The 20,474-nt window shown below is 39.3% G+C and overlaps 1 protein-coding gene across 1 annotated transcript in view; it reads left to right on the top strand.

Moving 5' to 3' along the window:
- YIPF4 (Yip1 domain family member 4) overlaps positions 1 to 20,474 on the top strand; it is a 34,476-nt gene that overhangs the window by 4,301 nt on the left and 9,701 nt on the right. The window contains exons 2-4 of the mRNA XM_069583616.1: positions 13,232 to 13,385; positions 15,291 to 15,462; positions 20,144 to 20,221. Coding sequence (XP_069439717.1) covers positions 13,232 to 13,385; positions 15,291 to 15,462; positions 20,144 to 20,221 — 404 coding nt within the window. The remainder of the gene's footprint in view (positions 1 to 13,231; positions 13,386 to 15,290; positions 15,463 to 20,143; positions 20,222 to 20,474) is intronic.

Genomic DNA, 20,474 nt, shown 5'->3' with positions numbered 1-20,474 from the left:
CTCAGCCTTCTTTATGATCCATCTCTCACATCCGTACATGACTTCTGGAGAAACCATAGCTTTGATTATATAGACCTTTGTCAGCAAAGTGATGTCTCTGCTTTTTAATACGCTAAGTTTGTCATAGCTTTTCCCCACAGAGCAAGTGTCTTTTAATTTCATGGTTACATTCACCATCCACAGTGATTGTGGAGCCCGAGAAAATAAAGTCTCTCACTGTTTCCGTTCCCCCCCCCCATCTATTAGCCATGAAGTGATGGGACCAGATGCCATGATCTTGGTTTTTTTGAATGTTGAATTTTAATCCAGCCTTTTCACTCTCCTCTTTCACTTTGATCGAGGGTCTTTAATTCCTCTTCCCTTTCTGCCAGTAGGATGGTGTCATCTGCATATCTGAGCTTATTGATATTTCTCCCAGCAGTCTTGATCCAGGCTTATGATTCATCCACCCTGGCGTTTCAAATGATGCACTCTACATATAAGTTAAATAAGCAAGGTGACAGTATATAGCCTTGACATACTCCTTTCCCAGTTTTGAATCAGTTTGTTGTTCCATGTCCAGTTCTAACTGTTGCTTCTTGATTTGTATACAGGTTTCTCAGGAGGCAGATAAGATGGTCTGGTATTCCCAGCTCTAAGAATTTTCCAGTTTGTTGTGATCCACACAAAGGCTTTATTGTAGTTAATGAAGCAGAAGTAGATGTTTTTCTGGAATTCCCTTGCTTTTTGTATGATCCGACGGATGTTGGCAGTTTGATCTCTGGTTTCTTTGCCTTGTCTAAATCCAGCTTGTACATCTGGAAGTTCTCAGTTCATGTACTGCTGAAGCCTAGCTTGAACGATTTGGAGTATAACCTTACTAGCATGTGAAATGAGCACAATTATCTGGTAGTTTGTGCATTATTTGACAGTGCCCTTCTTTGGGATTGGAATGAAAACTGACCTTTTCCAGTCCTGTGCCATTGCTGAATTTTCCAAATTTACTGGCATATTGAGTGCGGCACTTTAACAGTGTCATCTTTTAGGATTTTCAAATAGCTTAGCTGGAATTCTGTCCCTTCCACTAGCCTTGTTTGTAGTAATGCTACCTAAGGGCCACTTGACTTCTGACTCCTGGATATCAGGCTCTAAGTGAGTGACCACACCATCGTATTATCTGGGTCATTAAGACCTTTTTGTATAATTTTTCTGTGTTATCTTGTCACTTCTTTTTAATCTCTTCTGCTTCTGTTAGGTCATTACCGTTTCTGTCCTTTATCATGCTCATCCCTGCATGAAATGTTTCCTTGGTGTATCCAGTTTTCTTGAAGGATCTGTAGTCTTTCCTGTTCTGTTGTTTTCCTCTATTTCTTTGCATTGTTCATTTAAGGAGGCCTTTTTATCTCTCCTTGCTGTTCTCTGGAACTCTGCATTCAGTTGGGTATATCTTTCCATTTGTCCCTTGCTTTTTGCTTCTCTTCTTTCCTCAGCTGTGTGTAAAGCCTCCTCAGACAACCGCTTTGCCTTCTTGGCTTTGTTTTTCTTTGGGATGGTTTTGGTCACTGCCTCCTGTACAGTGTAACGCACCTCTGTCCATAGTTCTTCAGACACTGTCTCTCAAATCTCATCCCTTGAATCTATTAATCACCACTGTATAATCATAAGGGATTTGATTTAGGTCATACCTGATTGGCGGAAACAGCACCCCACACCAGTACCCTTGCCTGGAAAATCCCATGGATGGAGAAGCCTGGTAGGCTACAGTCCATAGGGTCACAAAGAGTTGGACATGACTGAGCGACTTCACTTTCACTTTGATTGGCCTAGTGGTCTTCCCTGCTTTCTTCAATTTAAGCCTGGGCCTTTTTTTTTCTCCTTTCAGTTTTAACCTCTTCATTGATCACAGCCTTGTGATTATTGCAAAGGCAGTAATTAGCTGAGGCAGGCCCTGTATATTGCTTCCCAGGTGGCTCAGTGGTAAAAAAAAATCTGCCTGCCAATGAAGGAGATGACAAGGGTTTGATCCCTGGGCTGAGACAATGCCCTGGAGTAGGAAATGGCAGCCCACTCCAGGATTCTTGCCTGGAAAATTCCATGGACAGAGAAGTCTGACAGGCTACAGCCCATTGGGCCGCAAAGAGCCAGACATGACTGAGTGTAAGAGTCCATGTATTTTATACCTCCCGATCTTCACAGACCTGAAACAACGCTGATTTATAGCTTGAGCTCCTTGGAGTTAGAAGCTGTGTTATACTGTCTACCAGTATCATACCCACTGCCTAGCACAGCACCTGGTTCATAGCAGGAACTTAATAAATGTTTGATGACTACATTATACTTTTTGATTACGATAAGGCTGTTGTGCTACTAGAACTGAAGCCAACACAAATTGGACAGAAGTCCAGCACGTGGTTGGAAAGGGGATGAACGAGACAGCTTAGCAAGAGAGATGGTCTAACCCACCAGTAACCATTTTTCTGCCCTCATGTTTTGCTACCCTAAATATCTTTGTATTTATATCAAAACATCCATCTTTCTTCCAAATCTTAAAGGAAAAGTTTCTTCTTTTTCTAGGATAAGCCTCTGTATGCTTTTATTCCCATATCTTATTGCTTATTTTGGAGCTTTTCTTGCTCTTTGTTTTTCTGTGTAGCATTTTTTAAAATTTGTATTTCTACTCTTGTTTCTTCCATCTCTGTCATGACTCACAGGTCCCCTCCTAATTGACAGAATTTTTAATTAACTCGACTACTCCTGCTTTTCATTGCTTTCACAGCTAAACTATCTCTGTTACTTCCTATTTCCTCAGCATCCAGTAGTCCTTACCACTTTGCTGGATCTGTACTTGTTTCCTATCATCTACAGGTGGATCCTCAGCAGTGTTTCCCAAACGGGAAAGGTAATTCCCAGAGTCTTTAAAACTGGGCCTTTCATTAGCTTTGGTTGTCCATGCCTTTGTCTCTGCCCTTTGTTTTCCTTGGAATGATAGCTTTTTTAATTTTACTTTTTACTGAAGTGTGATTTGTTTTACGGTGCTCTGCCAGTCTCTCCTGCACAGCACAGTGACTCAGACACATGTGGACATTCTTTTTTAAGTATTCTTTTCCATGATGGTTTAGCACAGAAGACTGAATATAGTTCCCTGTGCTATATATAGGACCTTGTTGCTGATCCATCCTATATATAATAGTTTATATATGCTGATCCCAAACTCCCTGTCCTTGCCTCTCTCACTGCTGCCTTCTTGGCACCTGAAAGCCTCTTCTCTCTGTCTGTGAGTCAGGTTCTGTTTTGTAGATAGCTTCATTTGTGCCGTGTTTCAGATTCCACATATGAGTGATAATGTATGGTGTTTGTCTTTCTCTTTCTGACTGACGTCATTTAGTATGATAATCTCTAGTTGTACCCATGTTGTTGCAGATGGCATTACTGCGGGCTTTTTTATGGTTGTGCAGTATTCCATCTTATATGCATACCACTTCTTGATCCACGCCTCTGCTGACGGACGTTTCGGTCGTTCCCGTGTTTTGGCTATTGCGAATAGTGCTGCCATGAACATAGTGGTGTGTGAATCTTCTTCAATTATAGTTTTGTCCGGTATGTGCCCAGGAATGAGACTGCTGGATCATAGAGTAATTCTGTTTTTAGTTTTCTGAGGAAGCTTCACATAGTAGCTGCACCAGGTTACATTCCTACAAGCAGTATAGGAGGGTAACCTTATCTCCACACCCTCCCCAACATTTGTCATTTGTGGACTTTTAATGATGGCCATTCTGACCAGCGTGAGGTGGTATGTCATTGTAGTTCTGATTTGTATTTCTCTAATAATTAGTGATGTTGAACATCTTTTCATGTGCCTGCTGGCCATCTGCATGTCTTCTTTGGAGAAATGTCAGTTAAGGTCTTCTGCCCATTTTTCAGTTGGGTTGTTTGTTTTTTTGTTGTTGAGTTGTGTGAGCTGTTTGTATGTTTTGGAGATTAAGCCCTGGAAATATTTTCTCCCATCTTTGAAATGATTTCTTATTCCTTCTCTGCTCATCCACTTACCTCATGCCAGATTCAGGGTCTGCTTCCACATGGCCCTCCTGACCCCCTCTTTGATGACTTAGGCCTCTTTACTCCTCTGGCACCTATGATCTGTTGGCAATAGGCCTTGTCTTTTACCTAGGGAAGAGTGTGTTTTACAGTACTAGTAGGATTTTGTATCATTTTCAACACTCTAAAAAGAAACCCTGTACTCATTTTCAGTTACTCCTTTCCCTCCCTGTGTTCTAATCCCTGGTAACCACTAATCTACTTTCTTTTTTTTTCTCCTAATGTACTTTCTGACTCTAGAGATTTGCCTATTGTTGATACTTCATGTAACTAGAATAATACAATATGTGACCTTTGTGTCTTTTTTTTTCACTCAGCTTAATGCTTTCAAGCTTTGTTCATGTTACAGTATGTGTAACTCATTCCTTTTCTGGCTGAATAGTAGTCCATTGTTTGGATATATGATCAATTGGGTTTTAAACTGTTTGAAGTAGCTTACTTCTTTATATCACTCTCAGGGCTTATAGAAATAAGTAAGCCATAAATATTTATCGGTGGATTACTTAACCAATGTTGAAAATGAGGCAAGTACTAAAGAGAAAATGAGTTAATGTTTGTGATATAGTTCCTCTTGCCAAAGTCCAGAAACTTGTCTCCAGTCTCTCTTTCACCTTCTCATAGTCAGTTGATCATCCAGTTATTGCGGAATAGCTCCATTGCCTTAGTTCAAGTCCTTTCTGTTTCTCTTCTCTGTTCTTTACTGACAATACTTCCTCCTCAATCTCTCCCCCCTTAAATCACTCCTCCATAGTCTAGCTAAAATTATGTTTATTGTTGTTGTTTAGTCGCTAAGTCATGTCTGACTCTGTTCGACCCCATGGACTATAGCCTGCCAGACTCCTCTGTTCATGGAATCTCCCAGACAAGAATACTGGAATAAGTTGCCATTTCCTGCTTAAGGACTGTGTTTACAGAGTGCAAATATAATTTTGTATATCTGCTTTATTAAAACCCTCTAATGTCTCTTCCTTAAAAATTTTTTTTTCGTGCCTGTGCTGGGTTTTTGTTGATGCAGGGGCTTTAGTTGCAGTGAGCGGGGGCTACTCTGGTTATGGTGCATGGGCGTCTTGTCGCAGTGGCTTCTCTTGGTGGGGCGTGGGCTCAAGGGCGCACAAGCTTCAGTAGTTGCAGCAAGTGGGCTCAGTAGTTGTGGCACACGGGCTGAGTTGCTCCACAGCACGTGGGATCTTCTTGGACCAGAGATCAAACCCATTTCCTGCTTTGGAAGGCAGATTCTTTACCACTGAGCCACCAGGAAAGCCCTAATGTCTTTTCTTAATATAGCTTCTATTGTTTTTTATACATTCCAGTTCATTAGATACATGGTTTATTTTTCATGTTATTGCAGGTTACAGTGTTACCAAAATACACTGCAAAAAGTCTTCTTTCCCTTAACTTTCAGTTTTGAAACTGAGCTTGCAACTTCAACATTCTTATTACTTTCTTTCAAGATCTGTGCTGCTGTGTGCCCTCCCATTAATTAATTCATCCAACCTGCACACATTTGTTGGCTGCCTACTATGGACCAGGCTCTGTAACAGGTATTGGAGTTAACGTGTTCAAAACAAAAGGACAAGAAAGACACTTAGCTTCTCCCATCAGAGAACTTAGAGACATTAACCAAATAATCACACAAATATATTATTATAAACAATAAGTGCTGTGGAGGAAAAGCCAAGGGGACTATGAAAGGAATGTTATCTAGTCAGGGAAATCATGGAAAATTTCCTAAATAAGTATACCATAGAATTGAAGAATGGGTTGCATTTAATTATCTGAAGTTGGAGGAAACAACCAGATACAGAGTCCCTAAGGTTAAAGGGACCTTGGTTCATTCAGAAAACTGAGCGGCTTAAAATGCCTGGAACATAGGGTCACAGTGGGGCGGGAGACAGAAAATTGTTCTGAAGAAGTGGATAGGGCATGTGGAGATTATTAGATTTAGCTGAAAAAGCAATGGGAGGCCACCAGAGGATTTTAGAGAGTGAAAGATTTGCATTCAAGAAAGGTCGTCCTGACTGTAGGTGAGAATGGATTGAAAGAATAATTAGGGAAAGCAGTTAGCAGACCATTGCAGTCATGCAGGCAGGAGATGGTAGTTTGCACTAGATTGGTGCTGGTGGTAGAAATGGAGGAAAGTGGGCAGGTTCAAAAAATATTTGGAGATAAAAGTGATAGAATTTAGTGGTGGTTGAATGGTGCGGGAAGCATGTGAATGAAGGAGACTGTCAAGGATAATCAGACTTCTTCCTGGTTTACAATGCTGGATAGGATAGTGGTACTATTCTCTGAAATAAGAAGCTAGAGGAAGACCTTATCCAGAATTCACTTTTGGAATATTGAGTTTTAGATGCTTTTGAAATAGCTACAGTGTGAAGCTGACATGTTAAGCTGACAGTTGATTAAAGTCTACAGAAGAGAAACTGAGATCATGAGAATGGAGCTCTCATGAATGAGATTTGTGCTCTTGTAAAAAAGATTCTAGAGCTCCCTACCCACTTCTGCCATGTGGATGCACAAGGAGAAGTCAGCCAGCTAGAAGAGAGCCCTTACTGAACATGCTGACACCTTGTTTAGCCTTCCAACCTCCAGGATTGTGAGAAACAAGTTTCTATTGTTTACAAGCCACAGTCTATGGTATTTCGTTATAGCAGCCTAAACAGACTGAGACCCTCCTATATAAAACAGTACAGCCCTTAGGACATGATTGTGATCAGTACTTTGCAGACATACGATGCAGTGATTTTTGTATTAATATGCTCTTTTTGAGTAAACAGCAATTTTCTGTTAATCTGTTAAGGTAACTATTTAGCCTACTTTGTGTGATATTCCCCCTCTCCAGAAAAGATACCATCTCTAATACAATTTAGTAGTGTTGATAGAGGAATCTTTAGTTTTACCTTTTAAAAAATTTCCTACTTTCCTATTTTTAAAAACATTATATCCATGTAGGTATTATCACAAATATCCTTTATACAGTATGCTCATGAAACACAGTATATGATACATAATGGGTGCAAGAATTAGCTTTCCTTTCCTATTTGAAAATGACTCAACCTTTCTTGGGGAGGGAAAAAAGGTAGTTATGCAAGATTTACCTTTTAAAAAATTCACATTTATTTTCATAAATTTTAAATTTGTAAGGTACTAGACAAATCTACGGAGAAGGCGATGGCACCCCACTCCAGTACTCTTGCCTGGAAACTCCCATGGACGGAGGCGCCTGGTAGGCTGCAGTCCGTGGGGTGGCAAAGAGTCGGACACGACTGAGCGACTTCCCTTTCACTTTTCACTTTCATGCATTGGAGCAGGAAATGGCAACCCACTCCGGCGTTCTTGCCTGGAGAATCCCAGGGATGGGGGAGCCTGGTGGGCTGCCGTCTATGGGGTCGCATAGAGTTGGACACGACTGAAGTGACTTAGCAGCAGCAGCAGACAAATCTAAAATGCGGTAAAATTGCATAGAACTGTACGCACGTACAGGGCTTCCCTGGTGGCTCAGTGGTAAAGACTCTGCCTGCCAGTGCTGGTGACGTGGGTTTGATCCCTGGGTCGGGAATATCCCCTGGAGAAGAAAATGGCAACCCACTCTAGATTCTTGCTTGGGAAATCCCATGGACAAAGGAGCCTGGTGGTGAAAGTCTGACTTGCAAAAAAGTTGGATGTGACTTATCAACTAAACAGCAACAACAAATACATATAGAAACACAAATAAGTGCTCTTTAAACTGGTAAAATCTGAATAAGTTGTATTGACTGCCTCGGTGTCAGTGTCCTGGTTTTGATAGTGATGTAATGGTGCCATTGGGGGAAAACAGGGTGACGGGCACATCAGACCTTACTTCCTGTGGAGCTATGATTATTCCAGAGTAGGAGTTAAAAGACGCATAAAGCAAATGAAATACGTTTCTGTTAGCTAATTGATTAGCTAACAGAAACGTGGTACAGTGGAGAAGGGAATGAATGGCAAACCATGTCAGCATTTTTGCCTTGAGAACCCCATGAGCAGTATGAAAAGGCTGATATGACACTGGATGATGAGCCCCCCAGGTTAGTAGGTGCCCAGTATGCTATTGGAGAAGAGTGGAGAAATGGCTCTAGAGGGAATAAAGAGTCTGAGCCAAAGCAGAAGCAACGCCCAGTTTTGGATGTGTTTGGTGGTGAAAGTAAAGTCTGATGCTATAAAGAACAGTATTGCATAGGAACCCAGAGTGTTAGGTTCATGAATGAATTGGTCAAACAGGAGATGGTAAGCATGAATATTGACATTTTAGGAATCAGTGAACTAAAATGGACTGGAATGGGTGAGTTTAATTCAGATGACCATTATGTCTACTACTATGGGCAAGAATCCCTTAGAAGAAATGGAGTAGCCCTCATAGTCAACAAAGAGAGTCTGAAATGCGGTACTTGGGTACAGTCTTTTTCTGGGGTCACAAAGAGTTGGATACAGCTGAGTGACTGAACAGCAACAGCTGGTTTGCCAACATGAGATTTAATTTTTCTAAAGGTAGGTTCAGGAGATTTAATTTCTTTTAATTAATATTATGTGCAATATGAAAATTAACTAGTAGTATCAAACAGTAAGAGCTTCCCTGATGGCTCAGACAGTAAAGCACCTGCCTGCGATGTGCGAGACCCAGGTTCAATCCCTGGATGGGGAAGATTCCCTCTAGAAGGAAATGGCAACCCACTCCAGTACTCTTGCCTCAAATAGTAAAGCTACTAAAATTGTAAACCAAAATGATATGAATGAAAATATTACCTAGGACATAATTTTATGCAAGGCTTTAAAATTTTTTCTTATGGAGTAATATAATCAAGCTCCAATATAGGTCTATTGTTGCTGTTGTTTCTAAGTTGTGCCCAACTGTTTGCCACCCCATGGCCTGTAGCCTGCCAGCCTTTCTGTCTGTGGGATTTCCAAGGCAGGAGTAATGGAGTGGTTCCCATTTCCTTCTCCAGGGCATCTTCCTAACCAGGGATTGAACCTTTCTCGTGCATTACAGGCGGATTCTTTAGCACTGAGCTACTTGGGAAGTCTGCTGCTGCTGCTGAGTCGCTTCAGTCGTGTCCGACTCTGTGCGACCCTATAGACGGGCAGGCCACTAGGCTCCTCTATCCCTGGGATTCTCCAGGCAAAAATACTGGAGTGGGCTGCCATTGCTATTATAAAACCATTATGTACTTGCTTGGTTTCTTGAGCTCTTTCATTGAACTATATGTGCATTAAAATGTTTTTATAACTAAAATGGAACAGTGGAATTTATCCCTTAAGTGTGAAACATGTGCTTGTTTTATTTTGCTGCACAGATAGTCCATTGTGGTTTAGATTTAAGCTCACATGGATTTCATTTCATTTTCATTCAAATAAAATGGAGTAATTTTTTTGTCCTTGATCTTGTTGCTTGTTAAGTAAGAAAATGCTTATTCACGTATATAAGAAGTTGGCAAGTACCAACAAAATATTCATGTTCATTGCAGTTTACTCTTCTTTCATAAATTAGAACTTTCGTAGGGGCAGATCAGCAGTAAATTTCATCCTGAATATACCATCATACTACACCGACCAAATTCTTCAAAGTAAAGTTCTCAGGCTGAGTAGAAGGTTCAGAGAAAGGATTCCTCAACCCAACTTGAATTGAATTGAAAAGGAGGGAGAAGTACCATTAAGTTTTGTTCTGCCATTTTTCCAGGTGGCTTTCAATAAAATTTGAAATGTATTGATATTCTTCTTCACTCTGAGCCCAGACAAGCAAAGGAAACATTTTTGAGATTTCTTTCAAAGATTATTTCCTCTTAAATCCACTTACATTTATTATTATTCTTGTTGTTTTTTTACTTAGAAAATGACAAGAATGTTATAGTGTAGTAAGAGAGAATTTGGGCTTCCCAGGTGGCTCACTGGTAAAGAATCTGCCTTCCAAGCAAGTTTGATCCCTGGGCTGGGAATATCCTCTGGAGAAGGAAATGGCAGCCACTCCAGTATTCTTGGGTGGGAAATCCCATGGACAGAGGAGCCTGATGGTCTACAGTCCGTGGGGTTGCAAAGAGTCAGGCATGACTTAGGGACTAAATAACAACAACAAAGAAAGAATTAATTTAAAATGAGTGCATTATAATTCTAGTAGATGTGCTCAGTCATTCAGTGGAGTCCAGCTCTTTGCAGCCCTGTAGGCTGTAGTCCGTCAGGCTCCTATGCCCATGGAATTTTCCAGACAATACTGGAGTGGGGTGCCATTGCCTACTTCAGGGGGTCTTCCCGAACCCGTGTCCCTGTGTATCCTGCGTTGGCAGGCAGGTTCTTTACCACTAGCACCACCTGGGAAGCTCTGTAATTCTGGATACCTATGCTGGAGTTGATCAAGCTAGCTTCTTTCTATTCTGGTTTAATGCAAGACAGCTGTGCTCCTGGAGTGATTTGGAATATTTCTCATTGTTTTCCGATGTGTTTTATGTGCTAGCTTGCTCATGTTTTAGGATAACTACTGAGTTTTTTATTTTTAACTTTTCTGTTGCTTTTTTTGTACTCACATCTACTTGTATCTTGGGAAAACTGAGTGATGTGTCAAACTGCTGTTTCTAGCATTGTCCTGTATGTGTCCATGATGTTTTTCTACATTGCCTAGAATGGAAAACACTACCAAATTGTAAGCCAAAGGTGCCTTTTTGAGGCTCTGCATCCATGCTATGAAAAACTACTAAGCATATACAATTGTTTCTCACAGCACTCCTTAGCTCTAGGATTTATATAGCTTTTTTTTTTTTGGTTTAGAAAAGGACTTTAAGTGCAGTCTTTCCAAGAGGCCAGGAAACAGTTGTTAAGGTCCTTTCCTGTCTCATAATTCCAAAACCTTTCATGTCACTGTTGTACTAATGACTTCCTGATCTAAATCATCTTCTTGTTAAAGCAAAAAAAAAAAAAAAACCACTCTTTGTACCTGTTGGAAGTAGAATTTTAGTTAAATTTCAACTCTTTCATCTTCATCTCAGAGTAAGATGAAGCAGAAAGTAATTTTGAGAGAGTATTTTAATCAAAAGATTCTATGGCAGCATCTACAGAGACTATTTTTTAAGCCTAAGCAGGGAAGGACAGTGCATTCAAAAGTACTTGGATTTTATCTCTAGCTGAATAAACTCCCATTTAAAAGCTTCTTAGAGTCATATAGTATTAAACATGGAAAGAGCTTTGAATAGGAAACTGGAGACCAGAAGCATTAATAATTTGCTGTATTAATTAGTAGCTAAGTTAGAACTTAGCTTCAGAATACAAACTTTATTATGATTAATTGCAGGAGTTGTCAGAACCAGACAATTGCAGGAATTGTCAGAACCAGAAATATGAATGCATAAAATATATGTAGATGTACAGAATGTGTGTTAATCACCTTTTTATGTAATCGTTAAGTCTTTTGGTCAACAGTAGGCTGTTAGTAGTTAAGTTTCGGGGAAGTCAAAATTATACATGTATCTTTGATGGAAGGTGGCACCCATGATCCCCACACTATTCCCATAATTGAGCCCCTCAGTGATTAAAGTTTTAAGTCAGATTTTTAAAATAGCATTTTTCAAAAGCTAACCTAGAAAATTTAGGGTGATGTGCAAAATTAAGCTCTTCTTTTTACTGTATATGGTCTCCAGGGAAGGAGAGTCTGTGTTGTGAGTGTTCTGGCTTGCTATTGCCAAAATTGTTTTTTGATGGACCACTCCAGTCATGTGACTAGGTAGCAGCATTGATGATTGTTGACTAGTGCATGATGTTTGGTCCTACAGATGTCTTTTTCAGTTAGTTCCTTTATCACCCCAGGCAAGTCCTTCCCTATTCCCATTTTTTTTTTTTGACCAGAACATGTGATACATGTACTGCTGTGATTATCTGTAACCTCTGAGGCACTGGTACAGACTGTGAATGGATTTATTTTGTTATGTGGATAAACAGGATCTCTTGACTGCTTTTTAGAATTTACCCAAATTGCCAAAACTAAAGATAAAGGATGTAATTATATAAAGAAAAAAAGTTAGCTGAAATATCAGGGAACTCTTACTACTTAGATTTATCCAGAACTAAGCATTAATATATAAAGCACTTAGCATAGATAGTTGATGATTTAAAAAAAAAGAATATTAATAAGTACATGAAAAAGTAGGAGAAATTATCTGTGGTTTTCCTTTAGCAAATAATAATATCTATTGGTTTACATATATAAATATGCAGTGCCTTTAAAAAGAATGTATGTAGTCACTTTGTTCTGAAGCACATAATGTACATAATGATGGAAATTCAAAATGATATCCTGTTGGGAATTCCCTGGTAGTCCAGTGATTAGGACTTGATGCTTTTGCTTCCAGAGTCAGGGTTCAATCTCTGGTAGGGGAACTAAGATCCTACAAGCCTTGAGGTGTGGCCAAAACCAAACCAACCAATGTACCAAACAACAACAAAAAAAGAAAATGATATCCTGTAATATATTTATTTTTCTATATCTTCCATTTAAAATTTAAAGTTACCATTAACAAGTCTAGATTCTAGTACAAGGTTAGCTAATTAGATGTGAAATCTTTCATATGTCTTCACTACTCTGATTTTCATTTTTTGTAAAAATAAAAGTGAAGGTATCTATTGGTGAAAAAATAAATTGAACTGAGTAACTTTTAAAGATTTTATTGGTTTATTCAGTGATTCATGAATTGGGCAGCATCCCATTTAGCAGATAGAAGGGAGCTTTGAGGGGCTGTACAAAATGAAAGACTTTAAGCAGAAGGAGGCAGGGAAAGGAAGTTGTGTTAGCTGGAAGTGGGTTAGTTATGGCAAAGTCACTTTCCTTTAGGAGATTGCAGGGTCTTTCAGGCAGATTACCTCACTCACGATGACCAGGTGATTTCTGACTCCCTAGTTTTAAGATTCTGTTTCTGGGAGAAGCCAAAACTGTAATTAATTTTTGCTTTGATGACACGGGACTTAGCATAAGTGACTCCCATTTTGTGTTTGTTGTCTTGTTTTTAATACTAGCAACTATAAAATATGAAAATTACATGCACTAGCAGGTGTTCATACTTAGAGATCTTCAAATGACAATTTTTAGTTGAATATTTGCTTATGTTGGTTAAGATCTACACATTTTACCTTGATTTAGAGTTTTGTCGTCTTTTCTCCTAAGATCTCAGTGGTTCAATAGCACCCCCAGATGTCAAGTTAAACCTTGGTGGAGATTTTATCAAAGAATCTACAGCCACAACATTTCTGAGACAAAGAGGATATGGCTGGCTTTTGGAAGTTGAAGATGATGACCCTGAAGATAACAAGCCACTCCTGTATGTAAAAATAATATATATTTTTTGGATTTTAGAGCTGGTCTGTGAAATGATTATATTCTTTCATGTTATTTAAGACAGGTATGGAAAACCTTAACCTTTTTGGTCAAAAGTTTTAGCTATTTTCAGTTTTGCTAGTACATTTGACCTTTGAACTACTGAGGTTTGAACTGTGTAGGTCTACTTATACATGGATTATTTTCAGCACTTGCACTGGAAAATTTTTTTGAGATTTGTAGTAGTGCAAAAAAAACTCGCAGGTGAACTGTGTAGCCTAGAAATATCATGAATGCATAAAATATAGATGTGCAGAATATGTGTTAATCAACTTTTTATGTAATTGCTAAGTCTTCTGGTCAACAGTAGGCTATTAGCAGTTAAGTTTTGGGGGAGTCACAATTATACATGTATCTTTGATGGAGGGTGGCACCCATAATCCCCACACTGTTCAAGGTCACCTGTAATTAGTAAAACTGGAATAATGAATAATATTTTTAACTCATTGAAAGTTACGTTTAAGACAAATTAAGAATTCCCAAAAGATTACCTCTCCAAACTCTCTCCCATATAGCAATTCTCAAGCTACCCCTGGGAGGACTACAGGGATAGTTTCACCTTCTTCATAGTACTTGAAGATTTTTAAGCGATTATGTATCCCTTGAGCTCCCAGGTGACGCTAGTAGTAAAGAACTCCCCTGCCAATTGCAGGAGATGTAAGAGACATTCAGTCCCTAGGTTGGGAAGATCCCCTGGAGGAGGGCATGGCAACTCACTCTAGTTTTCTTGCCTGGAGAATCCCCATGGACGGAGGAGCCTGGCGGGCTATAGTCCATAGGGTCGCAGAGTCAGACACGACTGAAGCAACTTAGCACATGTAAAGAATCAATAGCATGCATATGTATCACTTAGAGGGGGAAAAGTGAAGAATTTAACAGTTTGGAAAGAAGAACCTGCTGCTGCTGCTAAGTTGCTTCAGTCGTGTCTGACTCTGTGCGACCCCACAGACGGCAGCTCGCCAGGCTCCTCTATCCCTGGGGTTCTCCAGGCAAGAATACTGGAGTGGTTTGCCATTTACCTCTCCAATGCATGCATGCATGCTAAGTTGCTTCAGTTGTGTCCGACTCTGTGCGACCCATTGGACAGCAGCCCACCAGGCTCCTCTGCCCACGGGATTCTCTTGACAAGAATACTGGAGTGGGTTGCTATTTCCTTCTCCCCTAAGAACAACCTATAGCATTGTAAAATCAAGGCATTACCAGGTTATTCTCTGTAGTAATTATTGGTAGATCAGGTACTAAGAACATTCTGTTTCTTAATGTTAATATACTGAATTTCATCAAATCTAAGATGTTATAGATTATAAGATGCAGTTATTTTACAGTTATTAATAAAAGAGAAAAAGTGGCTAAGACAGCATAAAGCTAGAACATTAAAGGGCTATCTTATCTCCTTATTGTAAGGATAAAGGAGAAATGATCAGTCATGCAAAAAGAGAAACCGAGGAAGTTTGCTTGTCTGTTTGGCACTGGGTGAAGTGTTGGAAGAAAAAGTTCCTATGAGAATATAGACTTGCAGACTATGGTTCCAAAAATTCTCAAGAGAAGAATTTTATTTAACGTCTCAAATTGGTAGTGCCTGGAGGAGACTGGCAAAAGGAAAAGCAGATCTTGGAAGCACTTGGCCTCACGCCAGACTGACAACAATTGTTAAGACACCAGCTATTGTGAGATGTATCCCAACTTTAGAGATGTTGAAAATGTACATCTTGGAAATGTACTTCAGATGCAAATGTTTTGTTGACCTGTGGAGACTACTGTTATATTTAAACTTTTCTTAAATTCTTTTACAACTGGCTCAGTATTCAAAAGTATGTGCCTTCTAAGAATTCTCATTTTAAAATTATAGGGAAGAATTGGATATTGATCTAAAGGATATTTACTACAAAATTCGGTGTGTTTTGATGCCAATGCCATCACTTGGTTTTAATAGACAAGTGGTGAGAGACAATCCTGACTTCTGGGGTCCTCTGGCTGTTGTTCTTTTCTTTTCCATGATATCATTATATGGACAGTTTAGGGTAAGTACATCTTCCTTTACACAAATTCTAAATAGTTTAGAGTTTTAAAATTTAAAATAACAAATATTAACTGTAGTACTTCATTATGTTTGAAAAATGCTATAGCTTTACCCATTATTTCTCACTTTTCCATCCCTACAACTGTTCTTAAATAAGTGGGAGGTTCCTTGGATTAATGGCTTGCAAACTGTTCTACGTCATCATTCACATGAAAAGTATTAGTATTTATATGGCAAATGGGTAAGTGGTTGGGACTGTTCCCAGCTGCCCATGCCCTTTCTGGTTTTCCATAAGAATAAATAATTGAAAAAAACAATACTCATGTTTTTACCTTTTATTCATTTTTAGTTCTGTTTTTTAAAATAAACATTTTAATGATGACAGGAATTCCATCAGTATTTGTTTTTACCATGTCCCATTCTCAGAGGCCTTATCTGTATCATCAAAACACAGTATATACACATCACTCCCTCATCTTTAGTTTAAGGCTTTAGGGGAGTAAAAAATAATTCTTTACCACAGAGTGATTTGGAAATAAATTAGTTTCCTTTTGTTCTATAATATATTTCTGTAAGTTTAGTGACTTAATGCAGATTTATTCTTTGACAGTTCTCAAAGTCAGAAGTCCAAGCTGAGTGTTAAAGGGCTAGAATCAAAATGTCCGCAGGGCTGGTTCCTCTGGAGGCTCCAGGACAGTCTGTTGCTTGCCTCTTTCCAAGTCAGAGGCTGCAGCGTTGCTGGACTTCTGGTTGCATCACTGCAGTCTCCATTGTCACATTGCCTTCACTGCTGTAGTCAGATATCCTTCTGCCTCCTTTCCTAAAGGACATTTGTGATTAAATTTGTGCTTACTTGATAATTCAGAGTATTCTCTCCATAGCAGAATCCTTAATGTTATAGAACACTAGTCCTATTAATATTTACCTTGGATCGATTTATATCAAGTATTATGTTGCAGACAAGCACCATTGAAGAAGTTGAATGGAGGTTCTGGTCTCTTGCCTACCACCAACCCTTCATGCAGAGCATTTCTAAGTGAATTTTAGCTATATAATCTTTCATTTGAATGCAGGGTTCTAAGGCTAAAAACAGAAAATTCTTACCTCCATAGAATGTTTCTTAACTTGAATTTGTTTAATATTTTCTCATGCTGGATTGAGGTAATACATTTCTGGCAGGAATATCAAAGAAGTGACATTGTGCCCTTCTCTACATACTATTAGGCATTACATGATGCTGATATGTCTTATTCCTGGTGCTATTATTGTTGATCACTTGGTAAGGCAAGGGGGTGGTATCTGCCCAATTCCTCCACTGTAAAGTTGCTATTTTTCCCTTTTTAATATAATAAATGTCTTGTGGAGATACTTTGTGACTAGGCAAGCACTCTGTTTCTCATCAAATTTTAGTCCACTAATTTTAGCTTCTATTGATGGCTCTTCTTTCAATAATTATTACTATATTGTTTACTGAATATGATTTTCCTCCTTTCTTCCACATGGATTTATTAGTATTCTCTTTGGAACAGCTATTCTTTCTTTGTCATTACTTTCTTATCTTTGTTAGTATAGACAGATACTTTACTTTGTGGACTATCAGTTCAATTCAGTTCAGTTCAGTCGCTCAGTCGTGTGTCCGACTCTTTGCGACCCCATGAATTGCAGCACACCAGGCCTCCTTGTCCATCACCAACTCCCAGAGTTCATTCAAATTCACCATCCATCGAGTCGGTGATACCATCCAGCCATCTCATCCATGTCATCTCCTTCTCCTCCTGCCCCCAATCCCTCCCAGCATCAGAGTCTTTTCCAGTGAGTCAACTCTTTGCATGAGGTGGCCAAAGTACTGGAGTTTCAGCTTTAGCATCATTCCTTCCAAAGAACACCCAGGACTGATCTCCTTCAGAATGGATTGGTTGGATCTCCTTGCAGTCCAAGGGACTCTCAAGAGTCTTCTCCAACACCACAGTTCAAACGCATCAATTCTTCGGCGCTCAGCCTTATTCACAGTCCAACTCTCATATTCATACATGACCACTGGAAAAACCATAGGCTTGACTAGACGGACCTTTATTGGCAAAGTAATGTCTCTGCTTTTAAATATGCTATCTAGGTTGGTCATAACTTTCCTTCCAAGGAGTAAACGACCTTTAATTTCATGGCTGCAGTCACCATCTGCAGTGATTTTGGAGCCCCCCAAAATAAAGTCAGCCACTGTTTTCACTGTTTCCCCATCTATTTGCCATGAAGTGATGGGACCAGATGCCATATCTTAGTTTTCTGAATGTTGAGCTTTAAGCCAACTTTTTCACTCTCCTCTTTCACTTTCATCAAGAGGCATTTTTTAGTTCCTCTTCACTTTATGCCACAAGGGTGGTGTCATCTGCATATCTGAGGTTATTGATATTTCTCCTGGCAATCTTGATTCCAGCTTGTGCTTCATCCAGCCCAGCGTTTCTCATGATGTACTCTGCATAGAAGTTAATTTAAATAAACAGGATGACAATATACAGCCTTGCTGCTGCTGCTAAGTCGCTTCAGCCGTGTCCAACTCTGTGCGACCCCGTACAGCCTTGACGTACTCCTTTCTTTTCCTATTTGGACCCAGTCTGTTGTTCCATGTCCAGTTCTAACTGTTGCTTCCTGACCTGCGTATAGGTTTCTCAAGAGGCAGGTCAGGTGGTCTGGTATTCCCGTCTCTTTCAGAATTTTCCACAGTTTACTGTGATCCATACAGTCAAAGGTTTGGCATAGTCAGTAAAGCAGAAATAAATGTTTTTCTGGAACTCTCTTGCTTTTTCAGTGATGCAGCGGATGTTAGCAATTTGATCTGTGGTTCCTCTGCCTTTTCTAAAACTAGCTTGAACATCTGGAAGTTCACAGTTCACGTATTGCTGAAGCCTGGCTTGGAGAATTTTGAGCATTACTTTCCTAACGTGATATAAGTGCAATTGTGTGGTAGTTTGAGCATTCTTTGGGATTGCCTTTCTTTGGGATTGGAATGAAAACTGACCTTTTCCAGTCCTGTGGCCACTGCTGAGTTCTCCAAATTTGCTAACATATTGAGTGCAGCACTTTCATAGCATCATCTTTCAGGATTTGAAATAGCTCAACTGGAATTCCATCACCTCCATTAGCTTTGTTTGTAGTGATGCTTTCTAAGGCCCACTTGACTTCACATTCCAGGATGTCTGGCTCACCATCATGATTATCTGGGTCGTGAAACTCTTTTTTGTATAGTTCTTCTGAGTATTCTTGCCACCTCTTCTTAATCTTCTACTTCTGTTAGGTCCATACCATTTCTGTCCTTTATCAAGCCCATCCTTGCATGAAATGTTCCCTTGGTATCTCTAATTTTCTTGAAGAGATCTCTAGTCTTTCCCATTCTGTTGTTTTCCTCTAATTCTTTGCATTGATCACTGAGGAAGGCTTTCTTATCTCTTCTTGCTATTCTTTGGAACTCTGCATTCAGATGCTTATATCTTTCCTTTTCTCCTTTGCTTTTCACCTCTTCTTTTCACAGCTATTTGTAAGGCCTCCCCAGACAGCCATTTGCTTTTTTGCATTTCTTTTCCATGGGGATGGTCTTGATCCCTGTCTCCTGTACAGTGTCACGAACCTCTATCCATAGTTCGTCAGGCACTCTAGGTACAACCTAAATCAAATCCCTTATGATTATGGACTACAATCCAGTATAATCATGTATTTTATTGCTTAGATTGTTGCAGTTTTAGCTACTGGAAGCTCCTTCAGGTTAGCTTTGGTATCCTTTTGACATATTCCCATCCTTTTTTGAGTGCTTCCTTTCTTCTTGACTCCACAGTGGATTCTGGACTCATCTTTCATTTTCCCTGTCCCAGCCCTGGAATCAGTCATTTCCCTAGGGAATCCTAGTTCCTTTTATAGGGGAATATTTAGAAACCAGTAAGTGTCTGGGTTTCCCAGATGGCATTAGTGGTAAAGAATCCACCTGCCAGTGCAGGAGATGTAAGAGACGTGGGTTCGGTCCCTGTGTCGGGAAGATCCTCTGGAAAAGGAAATGGCAACTCATGTCTGGAAAATCCAGTGGGCAGTAGAGCCTGATGGGCTACAAGTCCATGGGGTCGCAAAGAATCTGACACGACTAAGGACACACATCATGCACCATAACTGGGCAGTTAGTCTTCTTACGTTGCTACCGGGTATCTTTATTTCTAGACCCCCTCAAGCAGATAGAACTTGGACATATATGCATGTATCATTATTATGTCAAGTCTCAAGAGTTAAAATTGTCTGAAGTGTTGCCCACATTCTATTACTTGGATAAATGTGTAATTAATGTAAATTTTAGAGACCTCCTGAGATTAGTAACTTGTTTCACAGATAAATTTACCATGTAGAATGCTGTAAAGCAGGAGTTGAGAGTCAACACTTTGCTCTCTTTTTGCAGTCATCTTTTATCATAGATCTTAAAATACTGAGGTTTCCTTAAGTAACTGATCATTGCCAAATTTTCAGTTTGGATGTAAAATTATATATTATATTCTTATTAGGTTTTGGGAAGATACCTGGGAACCCAAACTTCCTATGACCTAAAGTCAGTGATACCAAAATACCTTATATGGTAGAGAATTGAGCTCATGGGAAATTTTCAGCTTATTTGGTAACACAGATATTAATTGTACGAATTTTTTTCTCTTAAGGTGGTCTCATGGATTATAACCATTTGGATATTTGGTTCACTAACGATTTTCTTACTGGCTAGAGTTCTTGGTGGAGAAGTAAGTAGTTAATTTTGAAAATAGTCTTTGTTTTTTATGGTAAGCTTTATTTTTGATATTGCAGATACTATTAGTAACTATGTTCATTATAATTGTTTGTTGCCCCAGAACTGCTTTTAATTTATGCTGCTTCTTTCAAGGTGACCTATATATTAGTATTATTTATACTCTACATGTTATGAGAAAGAGGAAAGAAAAAATCCTATCATTTATAAATAACTTAGAGCTTTATAGGGAAGCATACAGTTTATTC

Source organism: Ovis canadensis, chromosome 3 (genome assembly GCF_042477335.2).
Source record: "Ovis canadensis isolate MfBH-ARS-UI-01 breed Bighorn chromosome 3, ARS-UI_OviCan_v2, whole genome shotgun sequence".
Taxonomy (NCBI): Eukaryota; Metazoa; Chordata; class Mammalia; order Artiodactyla; family Bovidae; genus Ovis; species Ovis canadensis.
This window is presented reverse-complemented; position numbering and strand designations above follow the sequence as displayed.